Source organism: Sander vitreus, chromosome 11, assembly GCF_031162955.1.
Source record: "Sander vitreus isolate 19-12246 chromosome 11, sanVit1, whole genome shotgun sequence".
NCBI lineage: Eukaryota > Metazoa > Chordata > Actinopteri > Perciformes > Percidae > Sander > Sander vitreus.
This window is the reverse complement of record NC_135865.1, coordinates 13,036,199-13,053,651: the sequence shown is the minus strand read 5'-3', so window position 1 is coordinate 13,053,651 and position 17,453 is coordinate 13,036,199. Positions and strand designations below refer to the sequence as shown.

At 40.9% G+C, this 17,453-nt stretch overlaps 1 protein-coding gene across 3 annotated transcripts in view; it reads left to right on the top strand.

The window, feature by feature from the left end:
- abca12 (ATP-binding cassette, sub-family A (ABC1), member 12) overlaps nt 1-17,453 on the top strand; it is a 69,570-nt gene that overhangs the window by 15,644 nt on the left and 36,473 nt on the right. For 2 of the 3 annotated variants that reach the window (XM_078261667.1, XM_078261666.1), the window contains exons 19-32: nt 340-4,863; nt 5,345-5,457; nt 5,724-5,791; nt 6,225-6,373; nt 6,500-6,630; nt 7,056-7,198; nt 8,635-8,802; nt 9,026-9,243; nt 10,387-11,334; nt 11,550-11,653; nt 12,823-12,929; nt 14,075-14,274; nt 14,695-14,771; nt 15,559-15,689. In XM_078261667.1, coding sequence (XP_078117793.1) covers nt 340-4,863; nt 5,345-5,457; nt 5,724-5,791; nt 6,225-6,373; nt 6,500-6,630; nt 7,056-7,198; nt 8,635-8,802; nt 9,026-9,243; nt 10,387-11,334; nt 11,550-11,653; nt 12,823-12,929; nt 14,075-14,274; nt 14,695-14,771; nt 15,559-15,689 — 7,081 coding nt within the window. The remainder of the gene's footprint in view (nt 1-339; nt 4,864-5,344; nt 5,458-5,723; nt 5,792-6,224; nt 6,374-6,499; nt 6,631-7,055; nt 7,199-8,634; nt 8,803-9,025; nt 9,244-10,386; nt 11,335-11,549; nt 11,654-12,822; nt 12,930-14,074; nt 14,275-14,694; nt 14,772-15,558; nt 15,690-17,453) is intronic. The other variant, XM_078261668.1, reaches the window with a different exon arrangement.

The following is a 17,453-nucleotide window of genomic DNA, read 5'->3' as shown; positions in this document are numbered from 1 at the left end:
TAATATTAATAATTAATTCACTACTGTGAGAGTGGTATCAATATTCTAATCTAACGAACAAAATAACAAGTGTATTTCCCAAAATGTCTAACTATTTTTATTAAATTTAATGAAATGGTTGACATGAAGTGATTGCTATTGTTAGTGATATGGAATATGATTAAACAGGCAGCCTCTTTGCACAAATGCTGAATTCAGCATACTGTAGTACAGACAGAGTTACAACACCAGAAGTGTTATTTATTATTGTTACTATTTTAACCACATTACTCATACCAATTTCTAAAATTCTGACATGTTCTCTGTCTTCTTTTCTTTTTTTTTCTTCAATCTCTGTAGTTGTCTCAATGGATCTGTGCAACTGTTGCAGCATGTGTTAAGTGACACCTATAAATATAAGGCAGCATCATTTTTGAAACAAGAAATCAAAGGTGGAGATGCGCTCTCTGCCTACCTGATAAACCTAATACAGTACCTGGATGGCTTTGTCAAAATGATCTCCATGCTTCCTGACCAAAACATCGCTAACCCTGATGTAATGCTTCCCCTCATTGGTAACCTGTTAGTGTCGGCAGGTCTGAAACCACTGTTGCCTCTGCTCCTCGGCAATGGCCCCCTTAATGTCTCCGCAGTGCTCGATGTTGCCTCAAGGATTGGCAGGCTCAACCAGGACATTTTTACCTTCAATGAGACAGACCCAACGATGCCTGAACTGGAACAGTTGATTATGCAGTTTCTCTCCTTAGAGGGTAACCTCACCATGTCTCTCTCCCACATCATGGGACAAACTCTGCTTACCTATTCAGACTACCTCCACCCTGACGATGTGGCCCGTCTCAGAGAAGCCATTCAGCCTTTCACCAAACAGAACTCAACAGGCGTTGTAGAAGCCATCCTCAGTGCCATGGAGCTACTGAAGACAGTGATGGATTCTCCAAATGGTGATCCAACTAACATCATTCTTGGGTACATACGCCAGCTTCAAGAATTTGTGATGTCTCTGTATAGACTGGGAAGAATCCAACATCTCCCATTACCAAGTGGGCAGCTTAGCACAGCACAAATCACTGACCTCCACCTGCTTTCCAAGGACTTTCTCAACCTTCTCACCCCAGAGAGCCTCCAAAACCTGTCTCAGGCTGGACCAGATGCTGCCCAGAACATTGTTGCACAGAAACTTGTAGCATTCCTACCACCTGAGGTCCAACAGGAAGCTGCTTGCTTTCTCCAGGATTTTAAAGCTTTGCAGTATGAGATGACGGAATGTACAGCAGGCCAAAACTGTTTGGCTGGAATCTCAGAAATCCTCACGTTCCTGGATCAGATATTAGACATGATGCTCTCGGCCAACGGTAATGTCAGCATCAGAGTATCTGCAAACAGCTCTATTCTGGAGGGACAGGAGTCTGAGGAAATTATATCCATGTTCTTCTCACTCATTCTGTCTTCTAATGATTCTGCCAATGTGGAGACGTTTAAACAGACTCTTAATTTCATCAGATTGATCATGGCTACACCAAATGTTACTGTGTCTGATGTTCAGAATGCTCTGCAACAGTCAAATCTAACCCTTGGGGAGTTGAACAACATTGCTGCACTAGCTGGAGCTGCCAACATAAACGACCTGATGGTAAATATCAAGGAGATTATCAATGCTCGCCAGTGTTTTGAACCACAGCATAACCAGACGGTGACAGCCCAGTGTGTTATTGGACTGATAGATGGTGTCAGCAGTTTTCTGACACACCTACCTGCTCTCCATAATGAGACAGCCATCCTCTCCCTCATCCCGTTAATCATCAATAACGCATTCAGTGATGTCATCCAAGTTAACTTCAGCTCCGATCCTGACATGGCTCTCTCACACACCCTGAACAGCACCCTGGCCAACATCAAGATGAACCTCCAGCTAAACCACCTGTACACTCCAGAGATCATGAATGAAATCAGAGTGGTAGAGGGTCTGATAAAACTGGTCGCCAACACAGAGCCATTTAACAATTTGAACACCTCCTTGCTGATGAACCCCATGTATGCTCAGAAAGTATATCTGGAGATTGTGGAATGGTACTTGAAAAGGCTGGAAAATATCACGAGCACAAGCGCGGCCTCAGATCTCCTCCATCCCTTTTACTACCTCACACAAATGCAAGTGACGTTACAGCTGGTACAGTTGGATTTCTCTGTGTTTATCAGTGAGCAGGTCGAGATCCTGATAAACAACCTCCAGTACCCAATAGATGGTGCAGGGGTGAGTAAAATTGGCCAAACAACAGTTGAGATTATTCGGCGTCTATTTGAATTTATGACGGTCAACCTAGAAGCTCAGAATAACATCCCAGGTTCAGAGCCGTTCTTTAACACAACCATTCTGCATGTCACTGAGCTCCAAGTTAAGCTATACCTTGATCTTATACAGAAGTGGATACAACATCCCAATGTCCCGTCGGTCCTCAGTAGTATGTTCCAATGGGGAGACCCCTCCATGAATGTCTCCATCCCTGTGACAGACCTCCAGCAGCTGCTTGAGACAATAGTTAATTTTCTCAGAAATGATCAACAGGCCTACATCTTTATCTTTAATGAGACAGACCCAACGATGCCTGAACTGGAACAGTTGATTATACAGTTTCTCTCCTTAGAGGGTAACCTCACCATGTCTCTCGCCCACATCATGGGACAAATTCTGCTTACCTATTCAGACTACCTCCACTTTGACGATGTGGCCCGTCTCAGAGAAGCCATTCAGCCTTTCACCAAACAGAACTCAACAGGTGTTGTAGAAGCCATCCTCAGTGCCATGGAGCTACTGAAGACAGTGATGGATTCTCCAAATGGTGATCCAACTAACATCATTCTTGGGTACATACGCCAGCTTCAAGAATTTGTGATGTCTCTGTATAGACTGGGAAGAATCCAACATCTCCCATTACCAAGTGGGCAGCTTAGCACAGCACAAATCACTGACCTCCACCTGCTTTCCAAGGACTTTCTCAACCTTCTCACCCCAGAGAGCCTCCAGAACCTGTCTCAGGCTGGACCAGATGCTGCCCAGAATATTGTTGCACAGAAACTTGTAGCATTCCTACCACCTGAGGTCCAACAGGAAGCTGCTTGCTTTCTCCAGGATTTCAAAGCTTTGCAGTATGAGATGACGGAATGTACAGCAGGCCAAAACTGTTTGGCTGGAATCTCAGAAATCCTCACGTTCCTGGATCAGATATTAGACATGATGCTCTCGGCCAACGGTAATGTCAGCATCAGAGTATCTGCAAACAGCTCTATTCTGGAGGGACAGGAGTCTGAGGAAATTATATCCATGTTCTTCTCACTCATTCTGTCTTCTAATGATTCTGCCAATGTGGAGACGTTTAAACAGACTCTTAATTTCATCAGATTGATCATGGCTACACCAAATGTTACTGTGTCTGATGTTCAGCATGCTCTGCAACAGTCAAACCTAACCCTTGGGGAGTTGAACAACATTGCTGCACTAGCTGGAGCTGCCAACATAAACGACCTGATGGTAAATATCAAGGAGATTATCAATGCTCGCCAGTGTTTCGAAACACAGCATAACCAGACGGTGACAGCCCAGTGTGTTATTGGACTGATAGATGGTGTCAGCAGTTTTCTGACACACCTACCTGCTCTCCATAATGAGACAGCCATCCTCTCCCTCATCCCGTTAATCATTAATAACGCATTCAGTGATGTCATCCAAGTTAACTTCAGCTCCGATCCTAACATGGCTCTCTCACACACCCTGAACAGCACCCTGGCCAACATCAAGATGAACCTCCAGCTAAACCACCTGTACACTCCAGAGATCATGAATGAAATCAGAGTGGTAGAGGGTCTGATAAAACTGGTCGCCAACACAGAGCCATTTAACAATTTGAACACCTCCTTGCTGATGAACCCCATGTATGCTCAGAAAGTATATCTGGAGATTGTGGAATGGTACTTGAAAAGGCTGGAAAATATCACGAGCACAAGCGCGGTCTCAGAGCTCCTCCATCCCCTGTACTACATCACACAAATGCAAGTGACATTACAGCTGGCACAGGTGGATTTCTCAGTGTTTAGCAGTAAGCAGGTCGAGATCCTGATAAACAACCTCCGGTACCCAATAGATGGTGCAGGGGTGAGTAAAATTGGCCAAACAACAGTTGAGATTATCCGGCGTCTATTTGACTTCATAAAGGTCAACCTAGAAGCTCAGAATAACATCCCAGGTTCAGAGCTGTTCTTCAACACAACCATTCTGCATGTCACTGAGCTCCAAGTGAAGCTATACCTCGATCTTATACAGAAGTGGATACAACTACCCAATGTCCCGTCGGTCCTCAGTAGTATGTTCCAATGGGGAGACCCCTCCATGAATGTCTCCACCCCTGTGACAGACCTCCAGCAGCTGATTGAGACAACGGTTAATTTTCTCAGTAATGATCAACAGGCCTACATCTCAATCATTAGCAATATCACCATGTCCCTGAGCAAAGCCCTAATGGTTGCAGAGCAGCCAGGTGGCCTAGAGAGTGGCCACTTCTTAGCCACTATTTTGGAAGCAGTCCAAAGTGCTATGCAGATCCCAACCGCAGCCACGGGCCCCCTACCGCTCTTTGTACAGCAGAACATCCTGGAAATTGTGCAGGACTCACTTCAGCTCATTGTCCAACCAGACACAAGTTTTCCCTCATCACTTAATATCTCCCTCCTCATCCTCAAGAGGGCTGAGAGTGTCATCCAACAGACATTACCAGACATGTTCGCTGCATACCTGCTTTCTGGACTCAAAGTAGCAACCACATATTTTGAGAGCATCTCAGCAGCTGGTGGACCAGACAGCTGGAATCAGTTGTGAGTGATGCTGCTATTTTTCTAATACTTCAACAGACCAAATGACAACATTGCCATAATGTAATGGAATGCAGTAAAACACTTGAAAATTAGCATCCATCAACAAATATATGATAATACGTACATGTTGTGTTTATAGCTTGTTTCCGCTGCCCCCAAGCGGCCAAAGAAATCAGTTTATTGCAGGTTTAATTATGCATATGTTATAAGTTAGCTGTACTGCCCTAAAAACTAGTTAATGGAAATTAATTGCATTCATTTTGCATGTCAGAAAAATAGTACCTCATTAGATAACTATAATAAAAACCGACAGGCCTCTGCATTCCAGTGATAATAATTAACAACCACTGGTCCAGATGGATAACTGAAACCAAACAGAAAGATGAGGTGCATGCAGTCCTGCAGTCATTTGAAAGAATTTAATGAGATGTGATGACCTTTTGATTCAGATGTGAAATATTGATGCACTTTGCTTCTTAAGGATTCTGGATGAGATGAAAACAGTCCAGAGCCTCCTGCTGTCAAACAGCACAGCCCAGTCCTACGTCTCAATCCTCATTAACATCACTCACTTCATCTTGGAGTCTGGCCAAGGCAAGTCAGCTTCTCTGTGTCCCTGTAGGTGGACAAGATGTTGAATCCTGATGAACTCTGATGTAGTGGAGGTCGCATTGTGCACTTCATTATTCAAGTGTTGATGCCAGACAGCCTAAAAAAGCTTTGGATAAAAGTAGCAATGTTTCTGTTGTCTGTTGTAAGAATAAGACACTTCACTCCAAGTTTTACACGGAAGATTATGTTTGTATGTTTGACATTTAAATTGAGATCCACTTTGTGAACAATATTTGTTGTGATTTCAGGCAACATGAGTCTCTGGGCAGGTTTTGAGAGAGCATCAGAAGAGAATTTACCCATAATCTTTGGCCAGGTAAGGCTTTAAACATTGTCACATGTGTGTATGAGAAGTTCATTATGTTTTTTGTTTTTCTCATTTTAATTAAGTTTGGTTTGAATTGGTTTGGAAACATTTGAAAGGTCTGCAACTTAAACATTACATAAAAAATAAAATCCTGATACAACATCACAATGCCATCTCTGTTGCTACTGAAACTTTTGGCCAACACCCAATTCCAAACCACACAGTATTGACACAATATCATTTATCATCATAGACAGACAAACAAAACATGCTTTTATCTTTTATGTGCCCTGAACTCAATGCTCTCATCATTTTTAATGGATCAAAGCAAACATGAAACACAACTCTTGTAGTTGATGTTTTGCACTGAATCACATAAAATCAGTGTGTGAAAAATGTAACCTTTTTTTTCTCCCTAATTTCCCCCCTTTTTTGTTGTCAGATGGGCAAACTCTTAGACATGCTTTGGCCACTTGTCATGGAAGGCCCAGACACACAAATCACTGCTCCATCTCTGGAGGCCTTTGCTCATCTTGCTCCTGTCCTGGAGCAGGTGATGACTGGGAAAGCAGACCAAGACACATGGGACAAGTAAGTTTAATTACCTCTTGGAAACAAACCAAACCAGTCATTACTTTTTTTTTTTTTACTAATAAAAACAGCTATTCAATTGCATCTGTGATTGCCCTGAACCAAATGCCATGTGTGTTTTCACAGACTTGAAAAGACATTAGAGCCCCTACTGTCAGCCCTCAAAGGAACAGAGCTGTTGGACAGTGACCCATCTGTTGTCACACTGTTTGAGAAAATCATAGGAAGTATGGTGAACAACATGCAAGCACAGAATGGTGAGGACACTACTGAACAGCAGGACTGTGTAGTAAGGATAAGGATAGACAAGTTTAATGGACCAGAATCATCACTGTTACACAGCAAGAAGGAACAAGACTTGATAACCTATGCCCAGTACATGTGAAATATTAAACAGATGTCACATTTAGACCTGGTTTAGTTATGCCTAGCAAAGCACACCTTTTTACACCATGATATATCTTAAATTTACCTGAAACAGTTGTAGTAAAGTGTCTCCTGTAACATTTCATAAATACAACACATTTTCATATATATATATATGTGTGTGTGTGTGTGTGTGTGTGTGTGTGTGTGTGTGTGTGTGTATATATGTACATATGTATGTATATATGTATATGTATATATTATTTTTGTAAAGCTATTCCTATGGTCAAACCCTCTTGTCTTTTCCTTCTCCCAGTGATGATACTAAGCCTTCAGAGGCCTGTGGTGACCCTGATGAGAGAAATTGCACAGTCTGTGAACACCAGTCAGTTTAACCTGTCTGAGTTCTTGGAAAGAATGCAGCTTGCCTTTGCACACACAGGGCAGGCAGCTGAGCAGGTTAGACTGCTACAATGTCCCCTGGATTAACATACCATAACCCTTTGTACATACTGTATTGCTGTGTATGAGTGTCTTTTAACTTATTTGTGTACATGTTTTCATGTGTGAGAGAGAGAGTTAGGTGGGAGGTTAGCTATTGTACCAATGCATACTTTACTCCTACTTGCATTTTTTCAATTAACAATATCTATCCTGCCTGCATAGTCGCATGTTTATTTACACTTTCTAAAGGCTTTTGACAGACAATGTCCTCTTCATACCAGGACACAAAACAAGGTAGTTGAGGTTTTGCATTGGATCATATATCAATATGCAACACAGAAACTGTATATCAGTGCGTATGTTGGCATTCATGTAAAAAAGAAAGAAAGATGGCAGTAGGCCTACAGTGGGTTGAAAGGTGTTTCTAATGTAACATTAGAAACACTTTTCCATGCAGTGCGATACAATCTAATACCACAACTAAACATTACTGTAAAGTTAAATCATCACCTCTTACAGTGTCAACAACAAAAGCTTAGTAAAAAAAAAAAAAGAGTACTGCAGGGCTGTTTATTGCATCACATTTGATTGTGCATGAAGCTAGCTTAGCTTAACACAATGACTAAAAACAGGAAGACAGCAAGCCAGTCTCTGTCCCTGAGTAAAACCTACCAGGACCTAACATGCTATGTCTCTTTTGTTTATTATTTTGTACAAAAACTGAAAGGCAAAAGTGACCAATTACTCCCAAAAATCACATGTCACTAAGCTAACCCACTGCTGGTGCTAGCTTATTTACTGCTAGTTTATTTACTTTTATTTCCCTTAGCAATAAATCAAAAAGGCGTATTTGCCAAAATGTCAAACTATTACTTTAAATGTATTATTAATCATCATTTAATTTACTTCATTCTGCTGTTCAACTCATCATCAACTGTCATTGTTAAACTGTATTATCCAGCCTACATATTTTTCTCATGTCTCTATATCATCATCAGCCTAAAAAGCCAGTATCATATGGACTCTAATCCATACCATGATACAAAATTTTAATAATGGTGTAGCAGAGCACTTAGTGTTATTCTTTATCTTTTGTATACCTTAGAGGGAATCTTGTTCCTATTTATTTCAGATTTCTGACATGGCAGAAAGTCTATAGCTGACCCAGTGTTTGTGCAGATACATTGTGTATGCATATACAGTATGTGTGGGTGTGTGTGTGTACTTGGTATGTCAGTCTGTGATAAGTGATGATACCTGTGTGAGACTTCTGCCCTTTTCTTTGCTTCTCTGTAAACTGCACAAATAGAGAGATTATTATATTCCCCTAGCTTTTGCCTTTGTACCCCCTGACACTTTGTTCTATTTCCATATCTGTCTTGCAAACTGAACTGGTTTTCTCTGAACAATACATATGAAACACAATAAGATATTGACATTGTTTCCTCTAGGCTAATGGCACATTGGAGTGTAGTGAAGTTCTCAAGGAATGGGAGTCGGTAAGGGAGGCAGCGGGGTTAAGCTATGATACCATTGCCATGTGGTGCAACATCAGCGTGCAGCCTGTTTTAGAGGCCTATGCTGCAGCCCAGACTTTCTATGCCCACATGAACATAAGTGTAAGTAGATGCATTGCAATTAATAGAAACTTTCAAACAAACTAATTTGATAGAAGGATATTACATTCTGAATTTGTTTCCAAAGCCAGATTGAAATATATAAATATGTGCCAAAAATGATTCAACTACATATAACAGTTTCACCACTGGGTGGCAGTGTTGACACACAGAAAAAGCTGCTACATTACTAACAGTCCATCTCTGCTGTATGTTTTCTGTACAGCACATTGGTGTGGGACCAATGACTGTGAGCACCACAGCTGCCAGGATTGTCATGGCTGTACAATCTCTCTACCAAGTCAACATTAACAGCACACTTGCGACAGAGCAGCTCAGCATCTCTTTCTTCAGCCAGCTCTCTCAGCTTGCAGGCCAGCCTCTGAGCCCTGAGGCACAGCTTTACTGGTACAAGCAGCTCCAAGACATGCAGTGGCAAAACAGGTGACTATTTACAGCCACAATAAGATGATGTCATTGCTAACAATATGTGCCATTCACTGTGGTCATGATTTAGTATGCTTAACAGGAAAATCCATCATAAAACACTTTTAAACAGTTATTTGTAGTGAATCTGGCATCCCAGATCCATGTAATTATTAAGTGATTATGAACAAGACATCACATCAAATTTACCTTGTAGACTCTCAGAACCTACATGTGAAAAAATGCCCCATCAATTTGTTTCAACAGTTATTTTCACCAATAGAACCCTTAGTAGATCAGACAGTCACTCACACTGAAGCCACAGGAAATGAGGACAATGATGCAATCATATCAAAATATAGTGCAGCCACCACACATAACCCAGTGAGCACTACAGTCTGATCATATTTAACAGTATTTTGTTTAATTATCTGACTAGAATGTTCTGTACATTTCCATTACATTCCAGAGTCAGTTGCATCGCTACACAGACCCATAGACACAGACTCACTTATACATTAACTCACCTCTCCATTTGTTGTTACAGCATTTCGACAATGCACCAGTCAGGCCAATTTGATTCATACCTAATTAAACCAGGAATTGGAGTGATCACATTTGCATTCAACTTGATTCATTTAATGCGATTCTGCCTGAAAACAGGCAGCTCTGCACAGATAGCAGCTTAACCATGATTCAGCTAGCTGAGACATCCTCTTAAAATTGATTTCCCTTTATATGCCAGCTGCAATAATGAGCCGGGCATAGCGATAAGGATCACATTTTGCATATCACAGGGAATCCATCAGGTCTGACTACATAAGTTATAGATCATTGATCACAGCGGAAAGACTCCACAGTCTATTATCAAGGATGAAATGGGAAAACTATGTGAATAAGTATAAAGCAAGATGATATATTAGAAGAAATATTACTTCTGTTCAAAGCTGAGAAATTAGAATTCTTTGGAATCACTGTGTTCAGTGGTTTGCATTGCATGAAAGACGTAGGTGAGAATTAGTCCTTAGTCCATTGTCCATAGAAGTGCTTTGGGTCTTACAATCGTCACATTTTTTTCCAATTCATATTGGACATTTCTTTTTGCATGAGACTATATCTGTAGAATGAACTTGACATTTGTTGAATTTCTCCCCTTTTCAGTTTGTCTTCCTTCAAAATGCTCTCAGATGAGCTGGTAAGTGTGTTCCCATTCATCCAGCCTTACATTAAAGCTATAGAGAAAACACTGAGCCACATCCTGGACAACTACCATCTCATTCAAGTCAACAACTCATCCCAGGACCTCTTCGGAGAAGCAGCAATGGTCTTCCTATCCTCTGCAAACATCAAGTCAAACGACGTCTACCCCATGATGGAGGGATTTTTTTCTAGACTTAATGAAGCAAATATTACTGACATGATGAGGGAAGCTGTCAAAGTGGTGATTGACATGAATTTATTTGGGAATGCGCCTATGGTTTCCCAAGCCTTGGAGCAATTTCTGGCATCCGACGACTCAAGCATGATTGTGCAGAAGGTGGCCAAGATGTCTACATGGATGGCCTCCACTCATGCATCTGGACTGGATCTGCTGACTCAGGCTCTGCCCAAAATCTACGACATCCTCAGGCCTCTTTTGTCAGTTCTGAACCGAACGAGCATGGACATGCCAGCAAACATGGAGCTTTTTGAAGACCTCGCTGGAAACATAATTGCAATGCTGAGACAGTTTGTAAGCACCAGTGGTCTTCTAACCCCTATGGACTACCATCCGAGTATGTTTCAGCAGGAAATGGCAGGCGGTAACCATTCAACAAGGGTTCGAAACAGACGCGAGGCCCTGTTGACGCTGGCAAGGGACCCCATGGATGACTTCATAGACATGTTCTACGTTGACTACCCTGCCATGTTCAAAGCCATCTCTGTTCCTGCTACCACAACAGAAATTATGGAGACAGTCAATGTGTTCTTTGCCAATCCTGATCTGAGCATTGTGGTGAAGGGAGCTACAAGCGACATGCCTTGGGGCTTAAATGCCTCTCGGGAAGAGACCATTGATGCTGCCCTTGGGGTACTCTCCTTCTTCACTCTCTCTGGCACATTTCAGATGTAAGTCTTATTTGCACCTTCCCAAATATGGTTCTAAGAATAAGAAATAACTTTTTGCCCTTTCGTTGTGTAAATTTATTATCTTACTTTAGATATAAATTTGCCCCAACATCTAAAAACAACTGCTTTGAATCTCCCCCTTTTGCCTTATTTTTCCTATTATGTTGCTCAGTTGGCCCCTATTTCATAAACAGACTGTGTTTAATCTTCAACAGGTCATCAATGGATCTCCTGACAAATGCTGTCGATATACTTCCTGATGGCTTTCCATTCTCTGTGCTTAAAAATATCACCAGAGCACTTGCCGGTGAATCTCAAGGTAACTTAACGGGTCAGATCTACTGTCAGTATGGACAGTTAGACGCTTCTTTGGCCAAGGGCAGCTTTATAATGAGAAATGTGCACTCATTAGTTAAATGGAGAATCCCCAAATGAATGATGCTTTATCCTTTTTAGTTTCTCCAAATAACTTTAACTACTGACTTCTCAGTGAATTCCCTCCCACTCATGTTTACTTGTTGCAGTAATGCAGAGCTCACACTGATGCTGCAGTTTGTGTTTACATACCTGCTGAGACAGTATGTATGTATAAGCGCAGCTGCCAACTTTGCCATTAAAAAGTCACACAGCATGGAAGAGTGCCACCCCTTTTTCTCTGACCTTCATGGCTATTAAGGGACCATGGAAAGACCATAAAACGTTTTGTTAATGCTGTTGTTATTGTATACATGATTATAGCGCGTCATAATTCATTCTGGAGATATGAGGAATAAGGCTTCACATCAGCTTAGCTTGAGTTCCCAAAGAGCCCAAGGCCATATGGCCCTTCTCCAGCAGAAAGCCACTCAGCACCTTTTTAAATCTCATTAGCAAAGTAGAATTCAATCACTTATCCTGTCCGCCCTCGCTAAACGTCTCCCCTCGCACTCACACAAGTGGACATCTATGACCTCCTTTTAATTGGCATTTGTGCTTGTGTGATAATGTTTTTAGTGTATAGAATCACTTTGTAAGCAGCTGCAGCACCTTCACTTCTCCGCAACCCCACTCATATTCTTCACACAAACACACCAAGAGTGAACTGTTGTAATTGCAAAGGCCTCTAGGTGTTGAGCACCCTGAGATTAAACATCACCATTGTCTAAATTTGGTCTAATTAAATATTCTGTCATCACATCTTGCACCTGAGGTGGTGACTTTCTTTCGGCTTTGTCAGATGTGTTTTAATGCACGACAGCATCTAGTACTGCTGGCCCTTCTGGCCCCATCAGTCCCGCACAGGGCTTCACTTTAAGCAGATAATTTGCTGCTCGCTGGCTGACGACGCTGCCCCGTAATGGTGTGAGTCGTAATGAAACCCAGTGGGATGTCATGTTATTCTGTCACCCTCTTTTCCCTTTCCCGTCCCATCTTCCTGTCTAACTCTAATGACCTCTCTCTTACCCTCATTTTTTACCCCTCCGGTTCACTATCTGCCTCCCTTCACAGAGAACCTGATGCTCATGCAAGAGATCATCCAAACAGCTGCTGAGCTCCTCCAGATCAACCTGACGGACTCTCGATTCACAGAGCATTTTGGCCACCTGGGATCCAAGGTCTCTGCATTAACCCTACAATTTTCCATCAAAATAGAATGACTGAAACTACTATATGGGTTCATTAAGGGTTCTAATAAGCACCGTTATTATTATAATTGATTTTGATATTGTAGAACTTATAAAACATGACATAAATGTAGCCTGGAGTGTGCCTGTGATAAAAGAGTCCCAGCAGTGTTATTAGGTTGGTCATGCTATGCTGTGGTTATGACACTGTGTTGTTTGAAAGTGATCAAACTGGAGAAAAATATAGAGTCAACATGAACATGAATAGCCCACAAAAACAACACCACTAATTAGACTTAGATTACAGTTCGAACTAAATGGGTTTTTGTAGGTTAATAGCAGTATATTTTTTGATTAAATGCTAAAAAGCTATTAATTGTTGCCAGTGCCAAAAGAGCTAGATTATTCAATGACTTGCTCAGACCTGAAGGGAAAGTCTGAAAGACAGAATCATCACCAGAAAAAACCCAATCAAATTATTTAGTTGTATTGAAGTTCTTGGAGTCACAGTGAGACAGATTTTTTTTTACACACTCTAGCCCTAGTCTTTGCCAAACCTATCTCCACAGCGCCTTGGAGGAGGGTCTGGCTAGTCCACACAACATTCCGGTATGGAAGCAAAACATGCTCTGGTTTATTGGCATTTCTTTAAACCAATCACAATCGTCTTGGGCGGTGGTAAGCGTCAGACTCAATGGTGGTGCCTCTGCAAAATAGCCTCAGGAAGGAACTTGTTTTGGTGGAACGTTTACATTCAAAAGTTGTTTTAGTTGTGCAACAGAAAACTCAGATTGGACAGATAGTCTAGCTAGCTGTCTCGATTTACCCTGCAGAGATCTGAGGAGCAGTTAACCATAGTCCTAGAATGCCAACACAACGAAAGCGGAAGGTGACGGACATTCCGGCCGGAAATGAGAGACATCTGGCGGAATCTACGGCGGCACCGGAACAAATTCCGTAAATGAAACGTCGTCGATATATAAACTACTCTAGCCCTAAGCCTAAAGTCCGAAAATGAACCACGTAGTAAAGTATTCCCACGCCAGAGTGGGCAGCAAAGTATGTCTAACCAACCGATCTTGATCTTGAGGTTTGACCAGAAACTTACTTGGTGCTGCTTATGTGACTCATTGTAGGTGTGCACCTTGGAGAAAACAGAGTCTGTGCGTCTGCTGATGTGGGCCCTCTCCGTTGAGCCTGGTCAGCTGTGTAACACTCTTCTACCCAGCCTGCAGATGTTGGTTGAGACTCTGATGATGAACGGGACAGCTCTGACCGATGCCATATTCCAGACTGTCATCGGAGACCCTAAAACCTACGATGTCCACTCGCACTGGTACAGCACTGTCTTCCTTCTTAAAAGTTTTTCTTTCAAGAGTTTTCACAGCAATGAGCAGCACTTTGTAAAGAGAACGCTGCTCTCACAATCATCTACTGTAGATCTTTACCTCTTTTATTGCTTCTGTATCATTTGGTAAATAATATCACAGATTGGTCCGGGCTGTTGCACCTCCCAGGATTTGAGAGTATTGAAGTCTGCAAAATCAGACAGTTACCCTTGCTGTCGTTTGGGGCCAATAAGCAAAATGTTCTTGTGTTGGATTAACTGAAGTTTCACCTCAGCCCATTTAGCCTGCAGGACGCCTGGCAGCATTTTTATATATTTATATAAAGGCAAAGTTTCCTCTTAAGAAATATTTTTTGTATTTCTTGAGCTAAGTGCATTTATATGTTGTGTCTGTGTTTGTGTTTACAGGTCCTCTGTGTTGAGTCAAGGTTTAGACTTTAACACCAGCATGCTGAACTCTTTCAACATTAACATCACATCCCCAGGTGAGGCATTTCTCTAAATAGTAATAATATATAGTAATAATGCACCACTATTGACCGTTTTATAGTAGACCTACCAGATATTCCCTACATTTCTGCTTTTCCCACCACACATATTGGACTTCTCACTGCTGATTTTGTTGTTTTGTTTATAACTTCTTGGCTGGCTAATTATGAATAAGGAAAAGAACGAACACATATGAGAGAAGAAGAATTTATATCCAAAATGTGCAAATATTGAATATATCAATTTTGGGGGAAAAACAGTAGTTACTTGGGATCATAAAAGTCTTGATCCGTCCAAAACAACAATTAACAATAATAACTTAGTACAGTGGCCAATTTCTCCACTGTTACTTTGTCCGTGATTGTTGCTCTAGTAACCATTAAACCAGTGTCTCCTTTATTGTGATTGGCTGACTGAGAAAACCATTAATGTCATTCAGCACTGTACTCCTTCAGCTTCAGAAGGTGTCCTCTCTTGCCAAAACAACAGCCAGGTGTAGCTCTTTTCAAAGAGTGTTTTTTTTGTGTTAAATAGGTATTGGCAATTGGTTATGAAAAAAGAAAGCAGTACCACATTCACAAGATACCTACTTTAAGAATTCAATGAAAAATGCAACTGAAAGCAAAAATAATTCAGTTTTTTTAGTTTCCTAGATTACAGAAGTGAAACTACATATAACGGTTCAATATAAAACAACAAAAACAATACACTGTATCAATGTTATAATAAAAAAAACATACTTTTCAACGTGCTCCTCTCCTCCTATATCTCTCTATTTCTCAGGAGTGGTGACGGTCGGTGAGATGCTAAGAAATGAGACAGCCTTCCTTGTGGATGTTCAGCAACACATGCATTTTGATCCAGCTGCTCTCCTCCTCCTGATGGAAACCACACTACCAAACAACAACTTAGAGGTGAGCCAGGGACATCTTCAGTACGTATCCACATACAGTATTATAGGTTAAGATAAACCTTTATTGATCCCCACAGGGGAAATTCGGTTGTTACAGCAGCACACAGACACCAATAGTACAGATAAATGGAGAAAGTAAAACAATAAATAATGAAACTAAAATATGAAAAACTAAACTAAAATAAGAATAGAAAAACTATACAAGAACACAAGGAGACAAATATTGCAAGGTAAAGTGACAGTGGTGTGGTTAAAGTGACAGTCGTATTGCCATATATAGAGGTTTACTCCTTGACGCAGCGCCCGCGGGATCGACTCCAACCTGCGGCCCTTTGCTGCATGTCATTCCCCCTCTCTCTCTCTCCCCTTTCATGTCTTCAGCTGTCCTGTCAAAATAGAGGCCTAAAATGCCCAAAAAATAATCTTAAAAATAAAAAATAAAGTCGTGATTAATATCAGCAGAGTTAACGGTGGACACCAGACTGATGATGTGATTAAATAATAGCACTTGGTGTTTGTCTGTGTTAATATAGATATGCCATACAATATAATATAGAATGTGATGCAGAAATCAAAACATAGTGACATAATATAGTAGTATACGATAAATTAAGATGGTTTTGGATATAAGATATAGCATAAGGCATAACGTGTAGTACAGCAATATAACATAGGATGGAATAGTATATAATAAATTATTATTATTATTATTATTATTATTATTATTAATATAATAAATATAATTTCCTGCATACATTTCCTTAGGCTGGTGCTAAATGGTGCAATTTACAGCAAATGTACTTGACTGTCACTGAAGGATACTACTGTAACCTTCAGCTAATGGCACAGAAGTTGCTTTCATTAAGCCAGCTTTCATTTAATACTGTATCAACCAGGCTAAAAATAAATAAACTATTGCCTTTACAGTACAATGGATACTGAATTGCAAGCTTAATCAAAATCACTCAGTGGCTGGCCACTGTACACGGACCATTTCTTCAGAGCAGAAATTTCTTAAACTTGAAATTAAAGGCTGTCCTCTTTAAAGGTCCAGTGTGTAACATGTTTAGTTGTTCATTATCAAAATCTGTGTTGCCCGTTCACAACCTTGTCCTTTTTCATGAATATTTACCACCATCAATTCCAAGTATTCCTTTTGGCTTGACATTTTACATTTGCATTCGCATGAACTGGGGTAGACGCTCCATATTCATGCACCATCTTGAAATACTTTATACACACATACAGGACATACAGGACATACTGCCTATGCATACCGCTTTTTTTCGCTGTCACATGATAAACTCACAGGTGCTGCTAATGCTGCTAATGGGTATTTTGAGTTTTTTTGTGATTGTTGCGGGCAAAAATCCTTGATTATGTGGCACATTTTCTTAAAAAATGCGATGGAATATGTGGGATATTTATGCAATTTTATGCAATGAAATTTCGGGAACTTGCAAAAACTGCGGATTCAACATGGCTTCATCGCATCAGCTTTTCGATGATGTTCACGTCGCGTAATTACGCCACTTCATAACGTTCCCATGGCAACAGGGGAAAATGGCTGCTCTTGTGTGAAGTAAACACAACATTTTTCAACTTTCTGCTAAGATATATGTGACTTTTTTGCAACGAAAATGCGGGGATTATGTTGTATTTTGTGCGGAAATTGTCAATTTATGTGGCGAAATTTGTGCGGCGTACTTGAAAAAATGTGGCCCCCGCATAAATATGCGGATTTTGGCTGATTATGCATTGAATT